This window comes from Bos grunniens, chromosome 1, assembly GCF_055505025.1.
Source record: "Bos grunniens cultivar Pamir isolate PY7600 chromosome 1, Bosgru_T2T1.0, whole genome shotgun sequence".
NCBI classification, from domain to species: domain Eukaryota; kingdom Metazoa; phylum Chordata; class Mammalia; order Artiodactyla; family Bovidae; genus Bos; species Bos grunniens.
In genome coordinates, this window is record NC_141165.1 from 80,310,146 (window position 1) to 80,331,780 (window position 21,635).

At 40.0% G+C, this 21,635-nt stretch overlaps 1 protein-coding gene and 1 long non-coding RNA gene across 5 annotated transcripts in view; one reads left to right on the forward strand and one right to left on the reverse strand.

Annotated features, from left to right (window-relative positions):
- Window positions 1-264: 264 nt before the first annotated feature.
- On the reverse strand, window positions 265-17,964 carry CLDN1 (claudin 1). Its single transcript, XM_086319428.1, has 4 exons — window positions 17,500-17,964; window positions 7,479-7,643; window positions 4,588-4,672; window positions 265-2,882 (listed from the first exon to the last, which is right to left on the reverse strand). Exons 1-4 carry the CDS (start codon window positions 17,720-17,722, stop codon window positions 2,720-2,722), a joined length of 636 nt encoding a protein of 211 aa, XP_086175554.1. The 5' UTR covers window positions 17,723-17,964; the 3' UTR covers window positions 265-2,719.
- A 50-nt stretch (window positions 17,965-18,014) lies between these two features.
- The window catches only part of LOC147379741 (uncharacterized), a 78,485-nt gene continuing 74,864 nt past the window's right edge, over window positions 18,015-21,635 (forward strand). For all 4 annotated transcript variants that reach the window (XR_015133933.1, XR_015133931.1, XR_015133935.1 and 1 more), the window contains exon 1: window positions 18,015-18,153. This is a non-coding gene — a long non-coding RNA (uncharacterized LOC147379741). The remainder of the gene's footprint in view (window positions 18,154-21,635) is intronic.

A 21,635-nucleotide genomic window follows, 5' to 3' on the forward strand; every position in this document is an offset into this window, starting at 1 on the left:
CTCCTTTCTATGGATGAGAGAAATGAAGTTATCTCTCCTGACATTCTCGTCTATCATCACCCTTGATGAGGAAGAAGCACAGTTGGAGAGCAGTAGGTCATTCCAGTGGGTGGAGTTACTCAAATACTTGACACGTGGCCCAGAGGCACCATAGCTATTTCCCAGGAATACATGGTAAGTTGGATCCTATCCTGAGCCATCTTGTCTTCCATGCAAGGCAATCTTGAAATAAATGATTAAAAAAAATAATAAACTGACTAAAGATTTATATTAAAAACAACAATTTATTGAAAAAGAGTAATGCTTTATACAAATTCCCATTACAAACCCCTGAAATATCTATCCGTTTCCAAGTAGGGTAGTAGAGTACAAAAATATCAAAGTCAGACAGATTCTGGTGTCACAATTCTGTTGCCCATTTTGTACTATGGATATCTTTTCAGAGTTTACCAACTAGTAATCACATGTATTAATACTTGCCCATCAGTAGGATCTATGAAGGTAGCCGAGATTCTTTGAATTACACATTCTAGGAGCACAGACTTTCAGGTTTGGACGACACACTAAAATTTACTAGGTTCAAGTACTATGATTCAATCCTTTGGATAACTTCCTCTAGGTGGTTTCACTATGAGTTATATTTCTAAACTACCTATCCTAGCCATGTTAGCTGCCAGCTAGTAGCAATACCTCTGATGACATCACTTAACCAATATCCATCTTGTGTACCCTTACAAGTTATTAAAACTCAAAAAATCTTCCACTCTTTGGTCAACACTTACACTTCCATTTTACCCATTACATCTGCAAACCTGTTCTAGGTCAAGTCTGCATTCCTGAAAGGAGAAAATCTTAGCCACGCAAAAAGCATCAGGCCACCTTGATCAAAGAAAACTAAGACTTCCTTAAAGTTTTTTTCACTTAGCAAGCTGAAATTCATTTGTCTCCTCACTTATGAGGTTGGTTAAGACAGGAAATCAATTTCTTAAAATTTCTCTTTTCAGTCATTTGAAAAATAGTCTAAAATCTATGTGCTTAAATTCTTTAATTCTTTCCCCCAGTACAATACTTTTCATCTTACAAAATCACATTTACGTGTATCCTGTCTCACTGGATCCCCTCAATAGCCCTGTGAGGTAGGCAGGTCAGGCATTACAATCCTCTCTTTAGAAATGAAGCAATAAATCTAGGGCAACCTGTGCCTTGCCCAAACTCACACTGTAATTGATAGCACCAAGACTCATCAAGTCTCCAGACACGGAAGTCAACACCCTTTCCATTACAACATCTTGCTGAAGTGAAGGAGTTATTTTCCACAAACTGGAAAACTAAGAGCAATTGTTAAAATGGAACAGAGTGCCAACAAAATGGTGGCCACAGCTGAAAGGAAGGTACAGGCCTGAGGAGAGAGGAAGGTGCCTAACCACGAGAAGGCCTGTGTGTAGGTTTGGTTCAACGACTTCTTAACAGCCAATTTAGCAAACAGAAACACTACTTAGGCATATTTCATGTTCAAAGAATGAGCATAATATCAACTAATTAATACTTACACCACTCTACCAGCTGGTTAAGTATCATTATCTCAATTTGACAGATGGGAAAAGAGGAGAAAGATTAAGTGACTTGCTTATAAGCTACAGAGAGAATATTTGTCATCAGAGTATCACTATAGAAATTCGAGTACTTCATTCAAACAGTCTGTTCCTCTCTGGGAAGAGGTAAGCTATACAAGAAAACAATACAGTTAAGGAAGGGGACAAGAATAAGGTAGTTTGGGAGGGCATATAACTGAATAAGTAGCTCAAAAAATTTAATCAATAGAATTGTGTTACAATACTTGGAAAAGCAGCACACAGTTCCTCAATGGGACAAATATTTTCAAAGCAAATAAGTGTGTTACAGGTCAGGGTACAGGAGGCGTATGGGAAGGTCAACAGGAACATATCATCTAGTCACACACAGAAAGATTTGCTCCCAAAGCTCTGGTCTGCAAGAGACTCTTATTGACTTCAGGAATTAAACTATAGGCATATAAAATGTGTTATCAGATTCAAGAGTTAAGCTCAACCTCACAAAAAACAAAGGCATGAAGAATGACTGAATGCTGAAAAAGCAAGTGCTAAAAGATCATGGTAATAAAACAATATGATACAAACATTTAAAGAGGGCACATGTGAAGAACTGAAATAATTCATACTTGGTAAAGCAGGTCAGGTCTTCTGTGAAAGACACTAAAAGCTGATGAAGGAGGGTAAATGATATTTGACCTATTATGTATGTGTACATAGAGAAAGAAGAATTTGAAAAATAGCAAATAAATGACTTAATCAAGAATTAATTTTTTTTTTCACTTTTTAGATATATTTTAAGAATGCTGGTACCAATACAATGAGAATAAGAATTCTTACTAATTTTTTTATAGAAAAAACATGTTTATGTACATATCTATATATATTTAAGGAATGCTATCTCCCCTCATTTGAGATGATTACTCAGTGGGAAGCAGTAATACAAATGGAAAAGGCTTCCCTTCTGTATTGAGGAAAGGAGATAAGGCTAAGTCATTTTTAGCAATGGATATTTAAAAAAAATATGTTTTTTGTTGTAATACCACAGTTCAGACTACAAGAGTCAAAAGCTAAGATCTTAATGTCAATGCCAGTATTTCAATGTCCATTTCTTGTTGGTTCCAACAGGATTGTCAGCTTCCGCTTCTATGTCACACATAGTCTTTCCCACTGGAAGGTGCTGGCTTGGGATAGGGCCTGGGTGTTGGGTAAGATGTTGTTTTCCGGGGACAGGAGCAGCACAGCAGGGCGCCTCCCAGAAGGCAGAGAGAAGCAGCAGCCCAGCCAATGAAGAGAGCCTGACCAAATTCATACCTAAAAAAAAAGGTGATTCATTTGCTTAATCAATGAACCATTGGAAACTTCTCTAATGTAATTAAAGAATGAAATCAATATCACACTCAGATTGTTCTCCACTGGGAAAAAATCCCCTGTGATCCCTTTAAGTTTTATGAAGTACTTTAAGGTTTGTGAACACACACACGAGAACATTCACATTGCAGTTGTTGACAATTTGCAACAGTAGATCAGGCAATTTGGCATGTAACACCAGGTTAATTACGCAAATATTTCCAAAGACTTTTCCATGTGTAGGAGACTTTTAAAGTATGCTACATACCTTAAAAGTCAGGTTTGGAATATGGTTCCTAGGCTAAAACAACAAGTCATGCTATCACCAAGTAACAACAGTATTCTATAAAAAATAAAACAAAAAAAACTACCAGAGTGTTTTGGAGACTATTAGACTTTTCAACAGTTAACCCCTGATAAACACTGAAATCTGATCTATGGTTTTGCAGAAAAAACTCCTAAACAACCCATAGATTGTTCTAGATTAAGTTGATGCAGGTGGATGTATTAAGCCATACTTCTGGGAGAAGATCTGTGACCGATGGTCGACAATAAGGAAAGAGAAGGGTCAGATCTAGAATGATAAGGTCTGAGTTTGAATCCTGATGCAAACTCTCAGCTGCTGAATTGTGGGTCATGAACTCAATGTGTCAACCTCAGAGGCTGCTTCTCTTAAAGCCCAATGATCCCATCTTCCTCACTGTACTGCTTTTAGGATCATGTGAGACGGTGTAAGTAAGTATACAGTGCCTGGCAATTTATAAAGTGCTTTCATATCCATTACTGGTAAACTTTTAGCCTATTGACCTCCAGCAGTTTCTGTCCCTACTTTGTAGTCTTACGGGATAGGTTCCAACAACATCCTGGCAGTATGTGTTTTCTTATACATGAGTGACTATAAACAAAGAAGCACACCTTATCTCTCCACCACTAGCATTTTTCATCCATTCATCTTAGCACTCAACAAACAATAATTACATCTTAACATCCCAACTCTGAATATAGTTATTAGGCTTTAAAGAAGTGAACACAGTGACACAAAGAGCCTTGTCTCTGATCAAAGGGTGTCATTACATGAGAGCCAAGTGTCAGCTCTTTAACTTCCCAAACTTGCAATATTAAGAAGGATGATCTTTCTAAAATTATTTTATGGACGTGATGAAACACAAAATTTCATAGTGGTAACATCCTTTTCATAAATAAAATTGTTTTTTCCATAAATAAAATTGTTAGGAATGAAGTTTCTGTTAAAGGTTATTAACCTCTATAATAGAACTGTTTTTTTGATCAGTCATAAACTGTGTTTAGTTACAAATAATCACAATTAAGTGTTGTATCAGAATATACTTCAAAAGTGAAATTTCAAATCTATTGGTGTCTTTATTAATATTAAAAAAATTAAAAAATATGAAAAAAGGTCTAGCATACATTTGGAAAGTATACACCTTTTCTACTTTGAGGTTTATTTTGTCATCAATACATGCGATTAAAGTAATTATCAAACTATTTTTAACATGTCACAGGCCATTCAAATTATTTTCAATTTTGGCAAAAATTCCATAAAATGCTGGATAGCAAGTCTGGGAAGTTACCATAGTAACTGGACTTTGCAGAACATAAAAGGGTATTTTCTCAGAGAACAAACAATTTTATATGTGACTATCATTACCTGGCATTGACCGGGGTCATGGGGTCATAGAATTCTTGAACAATTCTATTGCCATACCATGCTGTGGCAACTAAAATAGCCAGACCTATGGAAATTCAAAACAAAAGACTGTTAATCACCATGGAACACTGAGCATAAATGCATGGCTCATTAAATTTATAAGTATTTTACAAGAATAACATTTCATCAATAATGCTGACATTTTAAATTTAGTCCATTTTAATTCAGACGACATTAATTTAGGATGAACAGAGGTTCAAACATGATTTTGTATAAGTGTTTTCTTAAGACAGACAAAAATACTAGGTTGGAGTTAGGCACTTGACTGTTCATGTCATCTTATTCACTTACAGTTTAAGGTCCCTGGCACAAATAACATTCTTTTGAAAACATTCAGGAGATACATGTCATTTAAAATCTCTTTAAAATAGATTGTTATAAATTAGTGTGCTAGACTACTTTTGATAAAACCAAAGTCCTTATTAGTAAAGCTTACAAAAGGGAAGATGAAAACTCCTCTACATTCTTCTTGGCCAAAATGCAAAATTCACATTTCTGAAGGATCAAAATGAATGTAAATAGCTAGATAGCAGGAACACATTGGACCTGGCTCAGAGTACACCAATCACCTAAATCCCTACACCCCTATTGGCCAGATGTTCCAGGTCTTGCCATGAGATTCACTGAGGTGCCACATCAGATCAATGTATGCAGCACACTCTCAATTTCTCATGCCTCTCACATTTCAGTGCCTGTGTGCATGCTCAGTCTTTGTCTGGATTGTAGCCTGCCAGGTTCCTCTATCCATGGGATTTTCCAGGCAAGAATACTGGCGTGGGTTGCCATTTCCTTCTCTAGGAGATCTTCTAGACCCAGTAATTGAACCCGCATTTCCTGTATTAGCAGGTGGATTCTCTACCATTGAGACACCTGGGAAACCCCACAGAAACCACTTAGTCAAAATAATCTACTGTATCATTTATTAAAATAAGTATATAGTACCTCAATCTTTTTATCCAAAGAACTTAAATAATTTCTTTTTATAGTCTGGGCTTAGGGGGCACTAGTGTTAAGGAAAATGCCTGCCAATGCAGGAGATGTAAGAGACACAGGTTTCGATCCCTGGGTCAGGAAGAACCCCTGGAGGAGGGCATGGCAACCCACTCCAGTATTCTTGCCTGGAGAATCCCATGGACAGAGGAGCCTGGCAAGTTATAGTATATAGGGTCGCTATAGGGTTGCAAAGAGACATGACTGAAGTGACTTAGCACACAGTCAGTCTAAAAATTCATCAATTTAGACAGATTAATATTTCTATGCTACACCCACTGCCCTCTTCCTCCTACAAAAAAAGTGGTCCAACCTAATTGCCTCTAATACTTGAAAGAAAACACTGTTGCTTTTGGCTGCTCAGTAGAAAATATGAATACTCTGGAACTTGGCAACCCTCACTCCTAGGGAGTCTGTGAGACTGCACAGTGGTGGACAGGAGTAACTAGAAGATTAGCAGAGGACAGGTTCTACTCAGTAAGTGTGTTCTTAGCCTTTGGTGTAAAACCTAAGTGTTGGGAATAAAATGCTCTGCAGTAGTAATTTGAATAGTCTATAACCAAATGTTTAGTAAAGCCACAGGCATTCTTCCTTCATTGTTCATGAAACCCACATACTTTTCTTAAAGAGAAAATGAGGAAAAAATCTAATTCTAGTTTTTCCTAGTGGTAGACTATACTACTAATGTCATTTCCAAAAACAATAGACTCCCATATATAGTTTAAGTAATAGTCTTATTGTTGCTGTTTAGTCTCTAAGTCATGTCTAACTCTTTGTGACCCCATGGACTATAGCTTGCCGAGCTCCCCTGTCCATGGGATTTCCCAGGCAAGAATACTGGAGTGGGTTTCCATTTCCTTCTCCAGGCAATCTTCCCATCCCAGGGATCAAATCCATATCTCCTGCATTGGCAAGCAGATTCTTTATAGTTGAGCCATCAGGAAAGCATATGTAAGAGTCTATTTCAAAACAATAGACACCTACTATATATGACATATAATAGTCTATTATTTTATATACATACACAATTTTATATGCACACATTATCTTATTTAATATTAACTTTATTATAAGACTTTACAAATGAACTGTCATGTCCTGTTCTGGCTCTCATTTTCTCAAAGGTCACATAATAAGATTTGAATAAAGCAATAAATACATATTTATTTTCTATGGAGAATGTAACCTCACTCTTTTATCAAGGTTTTTATTCCAAGACTTTTCTGTATTATTTTCTTTTTTTAACTCATTTTTTCTCATTTCCTACCATTCCAACATTCCACCTGAACTCCAAATGCCCTTTCTCCTCATTGATCTATGGGTAAAACCTGTTCATTCCAGGATCAGTACTGCTTACATGGAATAATGTCCTCCACTTCCTCCAATAATCCCAGCTCTATTCATTCCATTCATTTATACCTGTATGATTACACCTTCTTCATGTTCTCTCTCACCATTCCCCATCTTTACCATGTAGTATCAGTAGAGACACCACAGAAATTTTCTGAATTACACAGAATTGGTTCTCAGTATTTGCTAGATAGAAAAAAATCTCTCCCTTCACTTAAGGAGACTGTTTCTAATGAATCAGTTGGCACCTGAAACCTCAGGGAATAGACCTATCCGCTGTGAATGTAGATCTCAGATTTTTATGCAGTTCCCATTTGAGAAAGTGAAAGTCAACTGGGTTTAAAGTTTCTATGTCTTCATATTTTAAAGGAACTGAATTCAATTGATTCAAGAGCAATAAAGCCAACGTGATCTAAGGAAGCCAAAAACTAGACCTTAAAAAACATCAGAAAGAGTTTAATAAGGTCTAAGAGGGACAGGGCCTCTCTTACCTGAAATAAGAAAGATCACGCCCCCAAAGACAGCCATCCGCATCTTCTGTGCCTCGTCGTCTTCCATGCACTTCATACACTTCATGCCAACGGTGGCCACAAAGATGGCTATTAGTCCCAGCAGGATGCCAATCACCATCAAGGCACGGGTTGCTTGCAAAGTGCCTGACAAAAAACATTTTAGAACATGTAACAATCATGCCTAGACCAACAAGAGAAGAGTTGTAGAAGACCACGTATATTTCAATGTTGTATGGAAGACAGAAAACAACCAGGAGTCAGGAGACCCCAGTTCTAGTGATGCCTTTGCAGGAAACCCACACAGTTTCTCCTCCGGAAAAACAACTATCTGGCTGAATGATGAATAAGAATTCCTCCAGCTCTAACAGTTTATGTTTTCAACATTAAATTCAAAATCCTCTGAAAAATAATTAATGATTTGGTTGAATAGGCTTATAACACATTGTTAATTCTTACTACTGGAGAATTTTAATTCTGAAATAACAATCATACATTATCCTTAATGTTAAACCATTTATACTTTAAATGGTTTACAATATATCTTGGTAGCAGTCAACAGCTTTACACTCCAGTCATCAAGCTGGGGAAAATCTGGGTGGGTGAATTTGGAAGACAAGAAATGAATTTCTCATAGATTGTCTTGGCTGGATAAGCAACACATAAATCCAGTAATGGGGGTGGGGTGGGAGATCTGAAAACCATTTTCTCAGAACAAAACATAATAGCCTTTGAGATGTTATTTTGGAACACTGTAGGTTTATATTCAGAAATATCACTGGTGTTAAAACCATTTAAATTACTATGTTGTAAAATGGCAGACAATTCAATGTAGCACTTCTTAGGATTCCACTAATTTTCTAATTTCTTGTTCTTGTCATTGGTATACTAAGTCATGATCAAATATATAGGGTTAGGTTTGAGATATGCCAGTAAATATATTAAAGAGTAAAAGCGTGTTGCCATCCCTATGGCATAAATTCTCAAAGAAATTCTCAAAAAAATCTGAGGCACAGATTCTCAAAGAAAAGTGAGTTGTAACTACACTGGTTAGATGAGTTTAACTTTAGATTTATTTCCACCATCAAATAAAGATCATTATCTCTTTGACAGTGTTAACATATGACAAGTCTTTATGCAAATATAAAAAATATTTACATTGTAATAACAAAGTGTGCTATTTTATGGGTAAGCCAGTTACTATTCTTTGGGACCATGTTTTTATTATGTAAAGTATGAATGATGATATCTGTAACCAAGAAGTTGGAACAATTGACTTCCTAATGGTCTCAAAACTAGATGACATGATAGAAAGGTTTTATATCTCAGTATCTAATTTAGACTTAGGCTCAGTGTCAGTATTTTTAGGGTTGAGAATTTAGGCTAAAAATCATAATTAATGGTAAAGATTTCTAAAACATCAATTTATTTAAATTTGTTAATATTTCCACCCTTGCCATAGTCAGGCAATCTATGATAAAATCATAGTAACCTCTTTCTGAAAGTATTAAAGACATTTTTTGACTGTATATGAGAGATATTTGGGAAGCCAAGATAAATTTTTACTTGATTTAATTACAAAGCAAACCAAAGGCATTCTCATGCTCCCCTCATTGATTCACTTCCCCATAAATGCATGTGGGCAAGTGTGCACCCAACTTATACACTTATTTGAAGATTGAAGGTTGGCACACGAACTTCTGAATCAAAACACGTTTCATGGATCATGGGTTACCAGGAACTATCAGTTCAATTCAGTTGAGTCGCTCAGTCGTGTCTGACTCTTTGTGACCCCGTGAACCGCAGCATGCCAGGCCTCCTTGTCCATCACCAACTCCTGGACTCCACCCAAACTCATGTCCATCGAGTCAGTGATGCCATCCAGCCATCTCATCCTCTGTCGTCCCCTTCTCTTCCTGCCAATCTTTCCCAGCATCAGGGTCTTTTCAAATGAGTTAGCTCTTCACATCAGGGGGCCAAAGTATTGGAGTTTCAACTTCAGCATCAGTCCTTCCAAAGAACACCCAGGACTGATCTCCTTTAGGATGGACTGGTTGGATCTCCTTGCTGTCCAACAGACTCTCAAGAGTCTTCTCCAACACCACAGTTCAAAACCATCAATTCTTCAGTGCTCAGCTTTCTTTATAGTCCAACTCTCACATCCATGACTACTGGAAAACCATAGCCTTGACTATATGGACATTTGTTGGCAAAGTAATGTCTCTGCTTTTTAATATGCTGTCTAGGTTGGTCATAACTTTCCTTCCAAAGAGGTAAGCGTCTTTTAATTTCATGGCTGCAATCACCATCTGCAGTGATTTTGGAGCCCCCAAAAATAAAGTCTGACACTGTTTCCACTGTTTTCCCATCTATTTACCATGAAGTGATGGGACCAGATGCCACAATCTTCATTTTCTGAATGTTGAGCTTTAAGCCAACTTTTTACTTGTCTCTTTCACTTTCATCAAGAGGCTTTTTAGTTCCCTTTCACTTTCTGCCATAAGGGTGGTGTCATCTGCATATCTGAGGTTATTGATATTTCTCCCAGCAATCTTGATTCCAGCTTGTGCTTCCTCCAGCCCAGCGTTTCTCATGATGTACTCTGCTTATAAGTTAAATAAGCAGGGTGACAATATACAGCCTTGACGTACTCCTTTCCCTATTTGAAACCCGTCTGTTGTTTCATGTCCAGGAACTATAGCTGCTTATAAGATTATTGTGAAACCTCCCTTGGAATCACAAATGATACTCTGGTATGAAGAGAAAAGTACCAAGGACTCCATAATTATGGTGTGTCCTTCCTTCTGGTTTGCCAACAGTTTTGCAAAGGCAATCATGCTCAGAAGGAAAATAAAAAATAAAATAAATAGCCTCTTCTACATAAATAACCTCTTCTACAGAAACAGAGATTTCTTATCGGGTCCTAAGTGCCACTCAGAAAGAAAGCATTTCAGTCAAAGGAACACTGGAAAAGGAGATGCTGAAAGTCACAGAGATGATTCACGTGGAGGACAGGGTGACCACTCATCCATTTTGGCTGACTCTCTAGGTTTTAAAACTACAAGTCCTGCCTTCTGAGACGGTCTTCAATCCTGGCAAACTGGGAAAGCTAGCCACTATTGGAGGATGTTTGGATGTGGAAAGTAAAATGAAAAGGGTTAGCAAGGTAAGCAGAAGGCATTTATCAAGTACGATTTTGCAAGCTAGGGAAAGGGTTTTGGAGTTTATTCTAAATGTGAGCAGAAGCCATTTAGTGTCTTAAAGGAGGAATGAAAAGATTTTTTACCCTGTCTTCCTCTGACAGGGTGAAAAATATGTATAGCGTTTTACTTCTCTCAACTACTTTTTGCTCTGTCTGTCTATTAAGCTCAATTTTCCAACCTTTATTCACCACTTTGGTTGCTTTCTCTGATGTCTAAGTTTTCTACTTTGAGTTGTAGGGCTTCAAACCAGATCCAGCTTCTATAACCGTTCTGATCTTTACTTCATGTATAAACAGCAGGCCACCAGCCCAGCAGGTCTGAGCGCTTGGATCACAAGGTACTCTTCACGAGGAGTCTGCTGGGCCTCAAGCTCCTGAGTCAGGCCTGCATAAAACCACCCAGGCAGAGAGCGTACGTGGATCAACCACTTCAGGGCTCCACCTGCACTCGCCTGGGATTATCTCGTTTTCACAGTCTTCATCTCGGAGTCTGTTCTCCTTTCAGTTCTCAAAGAAAACACATTTAATTCACACCCCATTTATTCTTTCCATTACTTTACAAAATTTCTAAGGGGAAAGGAACAGATATTTTGTTCTGTGTGCTACAAACCCTAGTAAGTCTTATAGTATAAAGAATTATATGCATAATGCACAAAAATAATGGAGAAAATGGGGGAAAACCTATACTCAGGAATCATATAAACCATATATTGCAAGGAGATCATATTTCATTTTTAAAAATCTGATAAAAAGCAATACTGTTATTTTGTGAAGCAGTATTTTTTCATTTACATCCTGACATCCACTGGCTTAGGAGATGTCTGTATTTTACAATACTAGATGGGCATCAAACACAAAATCTCATCTTGCATCACTGGAGATATTTGGATGAATTCTTAACTATAGTGATATGTGGGGAGAAATGTAAACATAGGGAAAAAAGGCTGAGAATCATAACAGCATCAAAACTCACTAGTTGGGCACATGTAATGGTGGATTACAAGTCAAAGTAAGCAAGTGTTACAAGTTATGAGGGTTTTACATGCAGATAGAATCTAAATTGCACAGTTTTAAGCTGGAACCAGATGAATCCTTCAAATTAACGTTTTATAGAAGTCTTTTAAGTCAGAGAGCTAAAATATGTAATTGTGGGCTCCTTGATAACTTGGCCAAATATTTGTTCATATTTCTATTCAAAGCACTTAACAGTACCTCGCAAGCTTCATGGATTATTCAATCTGGGATCAATTAATTTAAATTTTAATATGTCTTTATCTTTTAAAAATTCATATATAATAGGTAAAAATACCTTTTGTGTTAAGCTTAATTTTTGAAATAACACTGAGAAACACCTCTTAGAAAGCCTCAAGATACTAAAATCTTGCTACATAAAGCCAGATCTAGTTTAGATTATTAAAAGCTAGAAATTCACCTACAGAGAAAAAAAATCATACTTTTTGTTTACCGAATCTAATTTAAAAAAATTTTCTAAATTATGCATCTAATGAGCTTCCAAGATGAAGTTTTTTTTCTGGTGGAACAATGACCAGCAGGGCAGAGAAGTTGAGAAATATTTGAAAGCTACCAAATATTTTAGGCCAGAGAGATAAAGTCTTGAACTATTAACTCTGAGTTGACCTGAGTGGCTCCAATCTGAAGCAAGTATGTTTCTTTCTGGCCCATTAAATTTGCCTCTACAATATTATTACCACCGATTAAAGCTGTCTTTGGAGAAAATGGTTAGCGAACATTCAAAAAGGTACACTATTTATTGTTCCTCATAATTATTCAGCAGTACATGGAGAAGGCGGTCTTTTAATTACACTTAGCTAGACTGATAATCTTGAGATTAAAGACTCCCTAAGGAGTTCTTAACACTTGCAACCTGAAAGTATAATTTGAAAACATACTTACAAAGATCTCTACTTACGAGACAAGAAATGAGTTAGAAGTTACTGATCTACTACAGTGAGGTTAATCTACATAAGCGTAGAAAGACAAGCAGAGACAAGTCAGTGGAATTTTTTTTTTTTTTTCTAAAGCATTTCTAAAGTCTTACTACACAAGCAGCAGAACTTCTTTAAATACCTGGCATTGTTCATGCTATTTACTAGCCATATTACTATATTATTACCCTATTATATGTCATAAATAAAGAAGATTTTAATTATATCTCTATCTTCATGCAGTCCCTCTTTGTATCAAGTTGCTTAACAAGTATTAAGTAGATAAACTGACCACTGGGTGACTAGAACAAAAATCCTCTTTTCTCTTCTGCAATTAAATGAACTCATCACAGACCGTCACAGAGCTATACTCCCATGACATCTTCACTTATTAAATTGTTCACTTTTAGTCAAGTTCAAAGTTTCTCAAGAGTCTTCACTGTTAGCATTTCCATTTGATTGATGTATGAACTGGTGGCCACTGGGTGTGCCCTCAAGACTCCAGCACAGTCAATAACTGTGGTCTTGGATAAGGCAGGACTTAACCACTTTTCAGGATGTTCCAAACATTTTTGCTATCTTTGTTTATTAAGAGAAATTGTCTCATGATTAAATGTACACTTCTCTGTTAATTCTGTGCCACTTAGTCATCACTCCAATCAAGGAAGCCTAAACTCTGCCACTTGCCTATGTCCTTTGCATCACTGAAATTAGTAACAAAGACTGTTGGCACTGAAAGGAATCAACACTTGCACATTATCCATCATCTTAGCTGCATTTCTAGGAACAAGGATAGGGCCCGGCTCATGCTGGTTGAATGGATGAATGACTCATGGATTCATCTCCCTGTTCCGCCCCACTCTACCCTACTTTACAAGTAGGGAAACTACAGTCCAGAGGGATCAAGTGGCTCACCATTATAAACATGGCTAATTAGGGTAGAACCAGGGTCAGAACTGAGTATTCAAGTTTGCATTTGGGTTTTGACTTTCATCATTCCAAAAATCAGAACTAATTCTCAAAACAGATCTGAACACAAATGGCCCCTTAAACACCAGTGGTTCAGCAGGCCTAATGCAGTCTAGATAAGTGTAAGGAGGTGCCCTCATCTCTGCCTCTGCATCAAAGACCGTCCAAGTCAGTGATTTTATTATTTGATTGAGTCTGACATCATGGTGAGAGTTCTGGGAAACTTCACCGACAACCAATACTCATTAAAGCACACCTACACACATGTGGATTCACGTAAAGCAAGTTGAACAGGCCAGAGGAGCTTGTAAACAAATTACAGAATCCTAAGTTTAGATGAGACTTACAGAGAGTCTGGCCTAACCTCCCATTTGTCTGGGACTTGGATTTTCCCTACAGCATTCCTTCAAAATACTTATTTATTCCTCTGCCTGCACACCTCCCACCATGCAACCTCCTGGGGCAACCCAATCTTTGGACAGCTCTAGCTATTAAAGTCAAGCCAGGAGAAGCAATTAACTAAGCACATGAAATAGGAACTAGCTTGCCAAAAGTTTGAAAAATGAATCAAAACAAGGCAAGACATACAGTTTAATCAAGAAAATCAACTCTATCTGGCACTCTCTTTTGCATATTCCAACTATCAGTCATCAGTGTCAATAAACATCCATTCTTGGATGGAAGTGAAACTGTCTTAGCCATGGTAAAACCACAATCCATGGTGTATTATTTGCTTACCCAGGAAATTCCCCAGTTACATTTTCATAAACTGCTTTGCAAGAACCATCTAAAGAAGCCTTGCTGTATCTCACTTTTGACATTGCCTTAAGTACACTGTATCCCTTTAGACACTGCCATGAGCTCTTTGCAGCTGACACTAGTTAGAGAAGGGGAACCAGGGATTTTTAACACATCTAGTGCTATAACCTTTATAAATCCCAGAATCTGAGCTGTAAATTGCCAAGTGGGCTCCACTGGCAAAGAGAACAAACTACAATTTTAAGAAACTTCTAAGTTTTTCACCTAAAAGCACTTTGTGGAGTGCGACTTGTTTCAAGGAACACTAGTTATATGTACAGATAAGCCTGTTCACCTCTGAATATCACAGTACTAAACCAAAAACAGCCAGTGAATCACCTCCCAGGTCTCTACATCAGGTGGGCGTGAGCACAACTGTCCAGGTGGAGAACAGAGACAGGTAGGTTCTCTGGGCTCCATCCAAAGGCATCTAGTGAGTCACTGGCAGGTTGGGAAGTATACCTGTGAGTCAAGGCTCTCTCTTCTGGGAGCCAGTTTTGAGAGAAAGGCCTCAGCCCCACCTTTGATAAACTCTGGCATTAACCAAAAGGAAAATAGGAACTGACATGGAGTTAAAAAAAAAAAAAATTCATCAGAAAGCAATCTCCAAAATTGGTAGAGGAAAGGTAGTGTTCATATCTTCCATCATAGCTTTAAAAATCATAACAGTTATGATAACTAGGTATAAATGAAAATAAAACATTTTAACACACCATCATGTGTAGGGATAACCTATTTCAGTATTTACAACATGGATTGATCTGATTTCATTTGGCTGCTTAAGGAAGGTAAAGGAAAGTCTATTTGCACACGTTGAAAATGAACTACTAGTACTTCCCTGGTGGTCCAGTGGCCAAGACTCTGCACTCCCGGTGCAGGGGAGCCAGGTTCGATTCCTGGTCAGGGAACTAGATTCCACATGCCACAAGTAAAAGATCCAAGATGCCCCCAAAAAGATCGAAGATCCTGAGTGACACAACTGAGACCCAGGGAAGCTGAATAAATATAATTTGAAAGATACTTAAAAATAAGAAAATGAATCATTTTGATCAGAGGAATCAGAGATCTATCTGGAATTGTCCTTAGAACCATCTCCATCTGGCAGTGCTTCAATTTGACATGCCAAATGCCATACAATTCCTTACACGTATTTATCCATCCATGAGGAGATTCAATGATTATATAAAGTCATATACTTAATGTACTCCTTATATTTGGCATAAAAGAATCCTAATATGGGAACTCTGAAAAGCTGAAATGGCAACACTAAAAACCGCCATGTGTACACTGACTCACAAATTCCACAGGTACTCGAGAGTTTTAAACAGATTTGGAACAGAGTGAACAACTCTAAAGGGCATGGCTTTTGACGAAACCACACACAGGAGGTGGACAAAGCAACTGAATACACTTGAGCAATGACTTGAACACTGCTTACTGTCAGCACACAAAGGGGACTGGTGGGCAGGCTTGTTTCTCTAGGCAAAGGCTAAGGAAGCTTTTATTCAAGTTAGTTCAAGTGCATGACAGACACAAGTTCAGGACAACTAATGTCATATCTCAAGGAGGCTACTCTGGCCATGAATTGTTATTACCTAAGTAAGCAGGAATTTAGTGAATTTCTGACAAAACTCAGAAGTTTTTTGTTTTAAAAAACAATAAAAGAAAAAAATCCATCCAGTCGCTCTTCCCTCCTCCATATCTAGGACTATTTCTCTCTACATAATCCTGTCCAAACTTATGAAAGAAAGAAGCCAGCATTCGTTACATAGAAATTCCTCTGTGGAAGACAGAAACTCAGAGAAGACCCGCCCTCTCTCTCCTGACCTCTGCATTCATCAGCTGTATCTCCTTAGTGGCTTCATTTTCTCCTTTATCTAATGAAGGGAGATAATTTTGAACTTCTCTTTCTTCTCATCCTTTTTCTACCTGCCACCCACCTTCACTTTCCAAAATAAGACTATACAATCCACCTCCTCTGAAGACTCCTGGTCTGAGAGCTAAACCTTCTGGGGAATCTTAAGAGACTTACTTCTTCAAGGAGTCTTTGGAGGGAAAGACTTCCTCACACTTGTTTAGTCCCTCAGTCGTATCTGAGAGTCTGCAGCCTCATGGACTGTAGCCTGCCAGGCTCCTCTGTCTATGGGACTCTCCAGGCAAGAATACTGGAGTGGGTTGCCATTTCCTTCTCCAGGGGATCTTCCTGACCCAGGGATAGAACCCAGGTCTCCTGCACTGCAGGCGGATTCTTTACCACTGAGCCACTGGGGAAGCCCCCTTCACACTAACTGGATCTCAGAAGTCAAAAGAATCAGAGGATTCAAACTCAAGTGTGAGAAGACACTAGGTTGAGACAGTCTATGTAGGAATCTGATTTCTTCTCATGATAATTCATAGTAAAGATAGAGAAAAAAGCTATATCTAATAACTGGCATTATCTATTTAATTTTACAAACTGGAGAGGCTTTCAGGCTCCAAACTTTTCAAGGCACATCATTTTCTTGTCCTAACCCTACAGTTCTTCAATTTTCACAGAATCTGAGAATGTCCAGGAAAGGCCTAAGAGCTCAAAATCGAGTTTGGCTCCCACTCGCTCAGTTGCCACCCCACTCATGGGTATGTAAGATGAAACTCACACCTTGAGAAGAGTGTCACCTAGGGAGTTGGAGGAAAAATTAGAGCTTAGGTCTGGTTGTCCCTTTCCCCAAACCAGGGTTCTCTCTGCTACCTTATGGCGGGGCACATGATCAGCAGACTTGATCCACTGAAGGTTGACAGACATGTAACCATACAACAGAACCGTTTAATAGCTACTACTCCAAAAGGGAGCCATTTGGGGTTGGGTCCCTGTAGCTCTGACAGTAAGGAATCTGCCGGCAATGAAGGAGACCCGGGTTCGATCTCTGGGTAGGGAAGATCCCCTGGAGGAGGAAATGGCGACGCAATCCAGTATTCTTGCCTGGAGAAGCCCATGGACAGAGGAGCCTAGCGGGGCGACAGTCTGTGGGGTTGCAAAGAGTCGGACACGACTGAACGATTAACATTATACCACCCTGAGTCACAACTGGGGAGTGGGGAAGGCACTCACTGTTCAGATTCAGCAAGGAGTCGAAGACTTTGCACTGGATCTGCCCGGTGCTCTGCGACACGCAGGACATCCACAGCCCCTCATAGATGGCCTGGGCCGTCACGATGTTGTCACTAGCATAGGAGTAAACTTTCCACTGGGGCAGCGCCGTGCTGACGATGGAGCCGATCCAGCCCAGAAACGCCAGGATGAAGCCCAGCAGCTGCAACCCCGCGTTGGCCATGACTCGCTCGGGCGCCCGCGCTGGCTCAGGGGCAGCAGGTGCACAAGGCGGAGTTTGCAGGTGCGCACCCGGGACTCCTGGGCGTGACGGAGCCTAGCGGAAGAAGTTATTTCAGGGACTCCTGCTCCCTGCGCTGACGTCGGAGAAGCTCTGGGACCGGGTCCGGGTCCGGGTCCGGGTCTTGGTCGGCGCTGCGGTTCGGAGGCGAGAAGCTGAGGCTGCTCCCGAACCGCGACTGAGATGCAGACCCGCTGGGCGCCGCGATTTAAAGCAGCTCCGCCCCCGGCCTGACCCGGCCGCCGCGCAGCGCCCTCTGGCGGTTTCCGGGCGGGTTGCTGGAAAAAGAGAGGGAGCGCGGGAGCCCGCGATAGGGCCCGAACTCTGGGGGGAAGGTCCTGCCAGCCAAGTAGGGACAACTCGAGGAAGATCAGGTACGCATAGTGTCCCGGTGCTGCTCGTTTCCTGTCTTTTCTCCTCTTGCCTTTTCCTCTGCGAGTCTTCGCAGGCTTTCCGTTCATTCAATCCACATTTATCCAAAAATGACTACGTATGTCTAAACACTAAAAGATGCCAAGATGAAAAATTAAGACCTCAAGGGACGCACAGTTTCATTTTCGACTTTTCCCCCGCTGATTAAAAGACATTTCTATGGCTCTCCACCCCTCTAACCTCCCTCACACACTTTCCTCCCTTTCCGTTCAGCCTCCTCCCCATTTCCCTTTCCTCCCAATGCCCTTTCTTCCCTTCGAAATCTCTTTTAGAATCATAAAAGAAATGTTGATACCTTATTTATTAGGAAACTGAGACTCAGAAAGGAAACGTGAGATCCGTAAGACCATACAGCAAGTTGATAGCATATGCAGTACTCTGGTTCTCAGCCCACTCTGCCCAACTACATCTCAGCTTGACCGAAATATATGTCCTTTGAGCTTCCCTGGTGGCACAGCGGTAAAAAAAAGTCTGCCTACCAATGCAGGAAAGGCAAGAGGCACGGGTTCAGTCCCTGGGTCTGGAAGATCCCCTGGAGAAGGAAATGGCAACTCACTCTGGCATTCTTGCTTGGAAAGTTGTATGGACAGAGGAGCTGAGTGGGTTACAATCTATGGGGTCTCAAGAAGTACCTCAGTGAGTAGGACTTGACTGAGCACACACACCCATCCTTATGGAAATACAGCCTACCCTCCCCTACCCCTACACTTGTACACACCCACACCCACACCCAGCCTACCTTCCACCATTCCTACACTTGAACACACACACACACATCATCATCATCATCACCCTCTTTCTCACAGCACTTTGTCTTAGAGCAGTGATTCATTCTCAGAGGGACCTGGCCACCCAGACCCACTGCCCCTCCAAAGGGTGTTTCTCGGATGTTATTCATCAGAGGTGACAGCATCTAAAAAGTCCCCCCAAGTAGAAAGAGACCTGTCCTGGGATTAGAAGTCCAAGTTCTGGCTTTTGCAGTGTGACTGGCTGTGGCCAACACCTCAGATTTTAGCTTATTCAGCCTTTAGTTTTGCTCTGTGGGTCTCTAAAGCTTCCTTCTTTGTAGTTACTCAGAAGTGTACCTCAGATGCTGTGGTTTGGAATAATTAAAATGTTTTCCCAACCTCTTTGTGTGTGTGGTGCCAGTGTGGTGGGAGGAGAAGTTTTATGGTTTTAATAAAAACAGAAGCACCTCCCAGGCAGAAATAAACTTGCAAAAGGGAAAACAAGATATGTTTCAATATTTCCTATGGCAACTGCCAGTTTATAGTAAAGAGGGAGTTAAAAAAATTTTTTCATAGTGTGAATGAGAGGGGTGAAGAGAACTCTGCCACTTGGGGGAATGTTGGTGGTGCATGCTATGCATGTGTGAGGTGAGACAGAATATGAGAATCTCTGCACCTTCTGCTCAATTTTGCTGTGAGACTAAAACTACACTTTTAAAAAATATATAAAAAAGCAAAAAACCCCAAGCACCACCACCCTCATTTCCACCTGGCTATCGTCAGATACCTTAGGAAGGTTTAAATCCAAAGGACAAGTCTGCATGGAGATTTAAGGACTAGCAATGAAGAGGGTAGACTTCCTTGGTGGCTTAGTAGTAAAGAATCCTCGTGCAATGTAGGAGATGCAGGTTTGATCCCTGGGTCAGGCAGATCCCCTGGAAAAGGAAATGGCAACCCATTACAGTATTCTTGCCTGGTAAGTCACATGGACAGAGGAGCTTGGTAGGCTACAGTCCATGGGGGTCTCAATGAATTGGACACAATTTAGCAACTAAACCACCGCCACCACCAATGAAAGGGGTAACGCATAAGCTAGATGAAGAGATTTAATTTGGGATAAGCAGGAATTAAGCAAGTGGTGTCCTTTCTTATCTGAAAGCCTCCTCAGACCCTGGGAAGGCTCTCAGGCTGCTCTGTAGGGCAGGACCACATCCAGGCTAAGTCCTCAGAGTCTGGGCCCACAGTTATTAATTCTTTCTATACCTAGATGAATGTTCTGTAGGGTCCTGTGAGAGATATCAATCACATTTGATTTATTTATGTGTTAAGGACTGTTAAGTTCAGGGGAGATTCTCAGACTTTGCTTACGACTACACCACCATCATGTGAATCAAATAGTCTTATCTTTTTGTTCCAGTCAATTCAGAATTAAGACTATTAAATTTTTGTCTTTGTTTTTTAGATTAGAGTAATAAAGACACGATTTTAATTCAGTGAGTGTATTTGTGCACAGGCCTTTTAATGTACATTAGGACCTGTTTTTATCAACCAACAGTTGTCAGGAATTAGAGGGATGAACTCAGTGGCCACTATGGCCCCATGTTTTTTGTTTTTTAGTCCAGGTCTGTGTGAGACTGATTACCTCATGCCCACAGCATATTTGTGAGGCTGTGGTTGATGCTGTTTACTCCACTGTGATCCATGCCATCTCTGGCATATCTAGTCCTGTCTAGTTTTTTGTCCTTCCCTCAGAGCAGATAGATGAGATAATGGCTCACCAGAAATCCATCAACTTAAAGAGGAAAAACAACTTACAGACATTGGTTTTTAAATATGAAGTATAAACAGAGGTTTATATATACCATCTCCTATGTGAGGTGACCATTCAGGTATGACCTAAATCAAATTGCTTATGACTATACAGTAGAAGTGAGAAATAGGTTTAAGGGACTAGATCTGATAGACAGAGTGCCTGATGAACTATGGACAGAGGTTTGTGACACTGTACAGGAGACAGGGAGCAAGACTATCCCCAAAAAAAGAAATGCAAAAAAGCAAAATGAGTGTCTGAGGAGGCCTTACAAATAGCTGTGAAAAGAAGGGAAGTGAAAAGAAAAGGAGAAAAGGAAAAATATACCCATTTGAAAACAGAGTTCCAAATAGCAAGAAGAGATAAGAAAGCCTTTCTCAGGGATCAGTGCAAAGAAATAGAGGAAAACAATAGAATGGGAAAGACTAGAGATCTCTTCAAGAAAATTAGAGTTCAGTTCAGTTCAGTTCAGGTTTCCCTGGTGACTCAGAGGGTAAAGCGTCTGCCTGCAATGCAGGAGACCTGGGTTTGATCCCTGGGTCGGTAAGATCCCCTGGAGAAGGAAATGGCAACCCACTCCAGTATTCTTGCCTGGAGAATCCCATGGACGGAGGAGCCTGGTGGGCTACAGTCCACGGGGTCGCAAAGAGTCTGACACGACTGAACGACTTCACTTTCACTTTCACCTTTCAGTTCAGTTTAGTCATTCAGTCCTGTCCGACTCTTTGTGACCCCATGAATCGCAGCATGCCAGGCCTCCCTGTCCATCACCAATTCCTGGAGTTCACTCAGACTCACATCCATCGAGTCAGGGATGCCATCCAGCCATCTCATCCCCTTCTCCTCCTGACCCAATCCCTCCCAGCACCAGAGTCTTTTCCAGGGA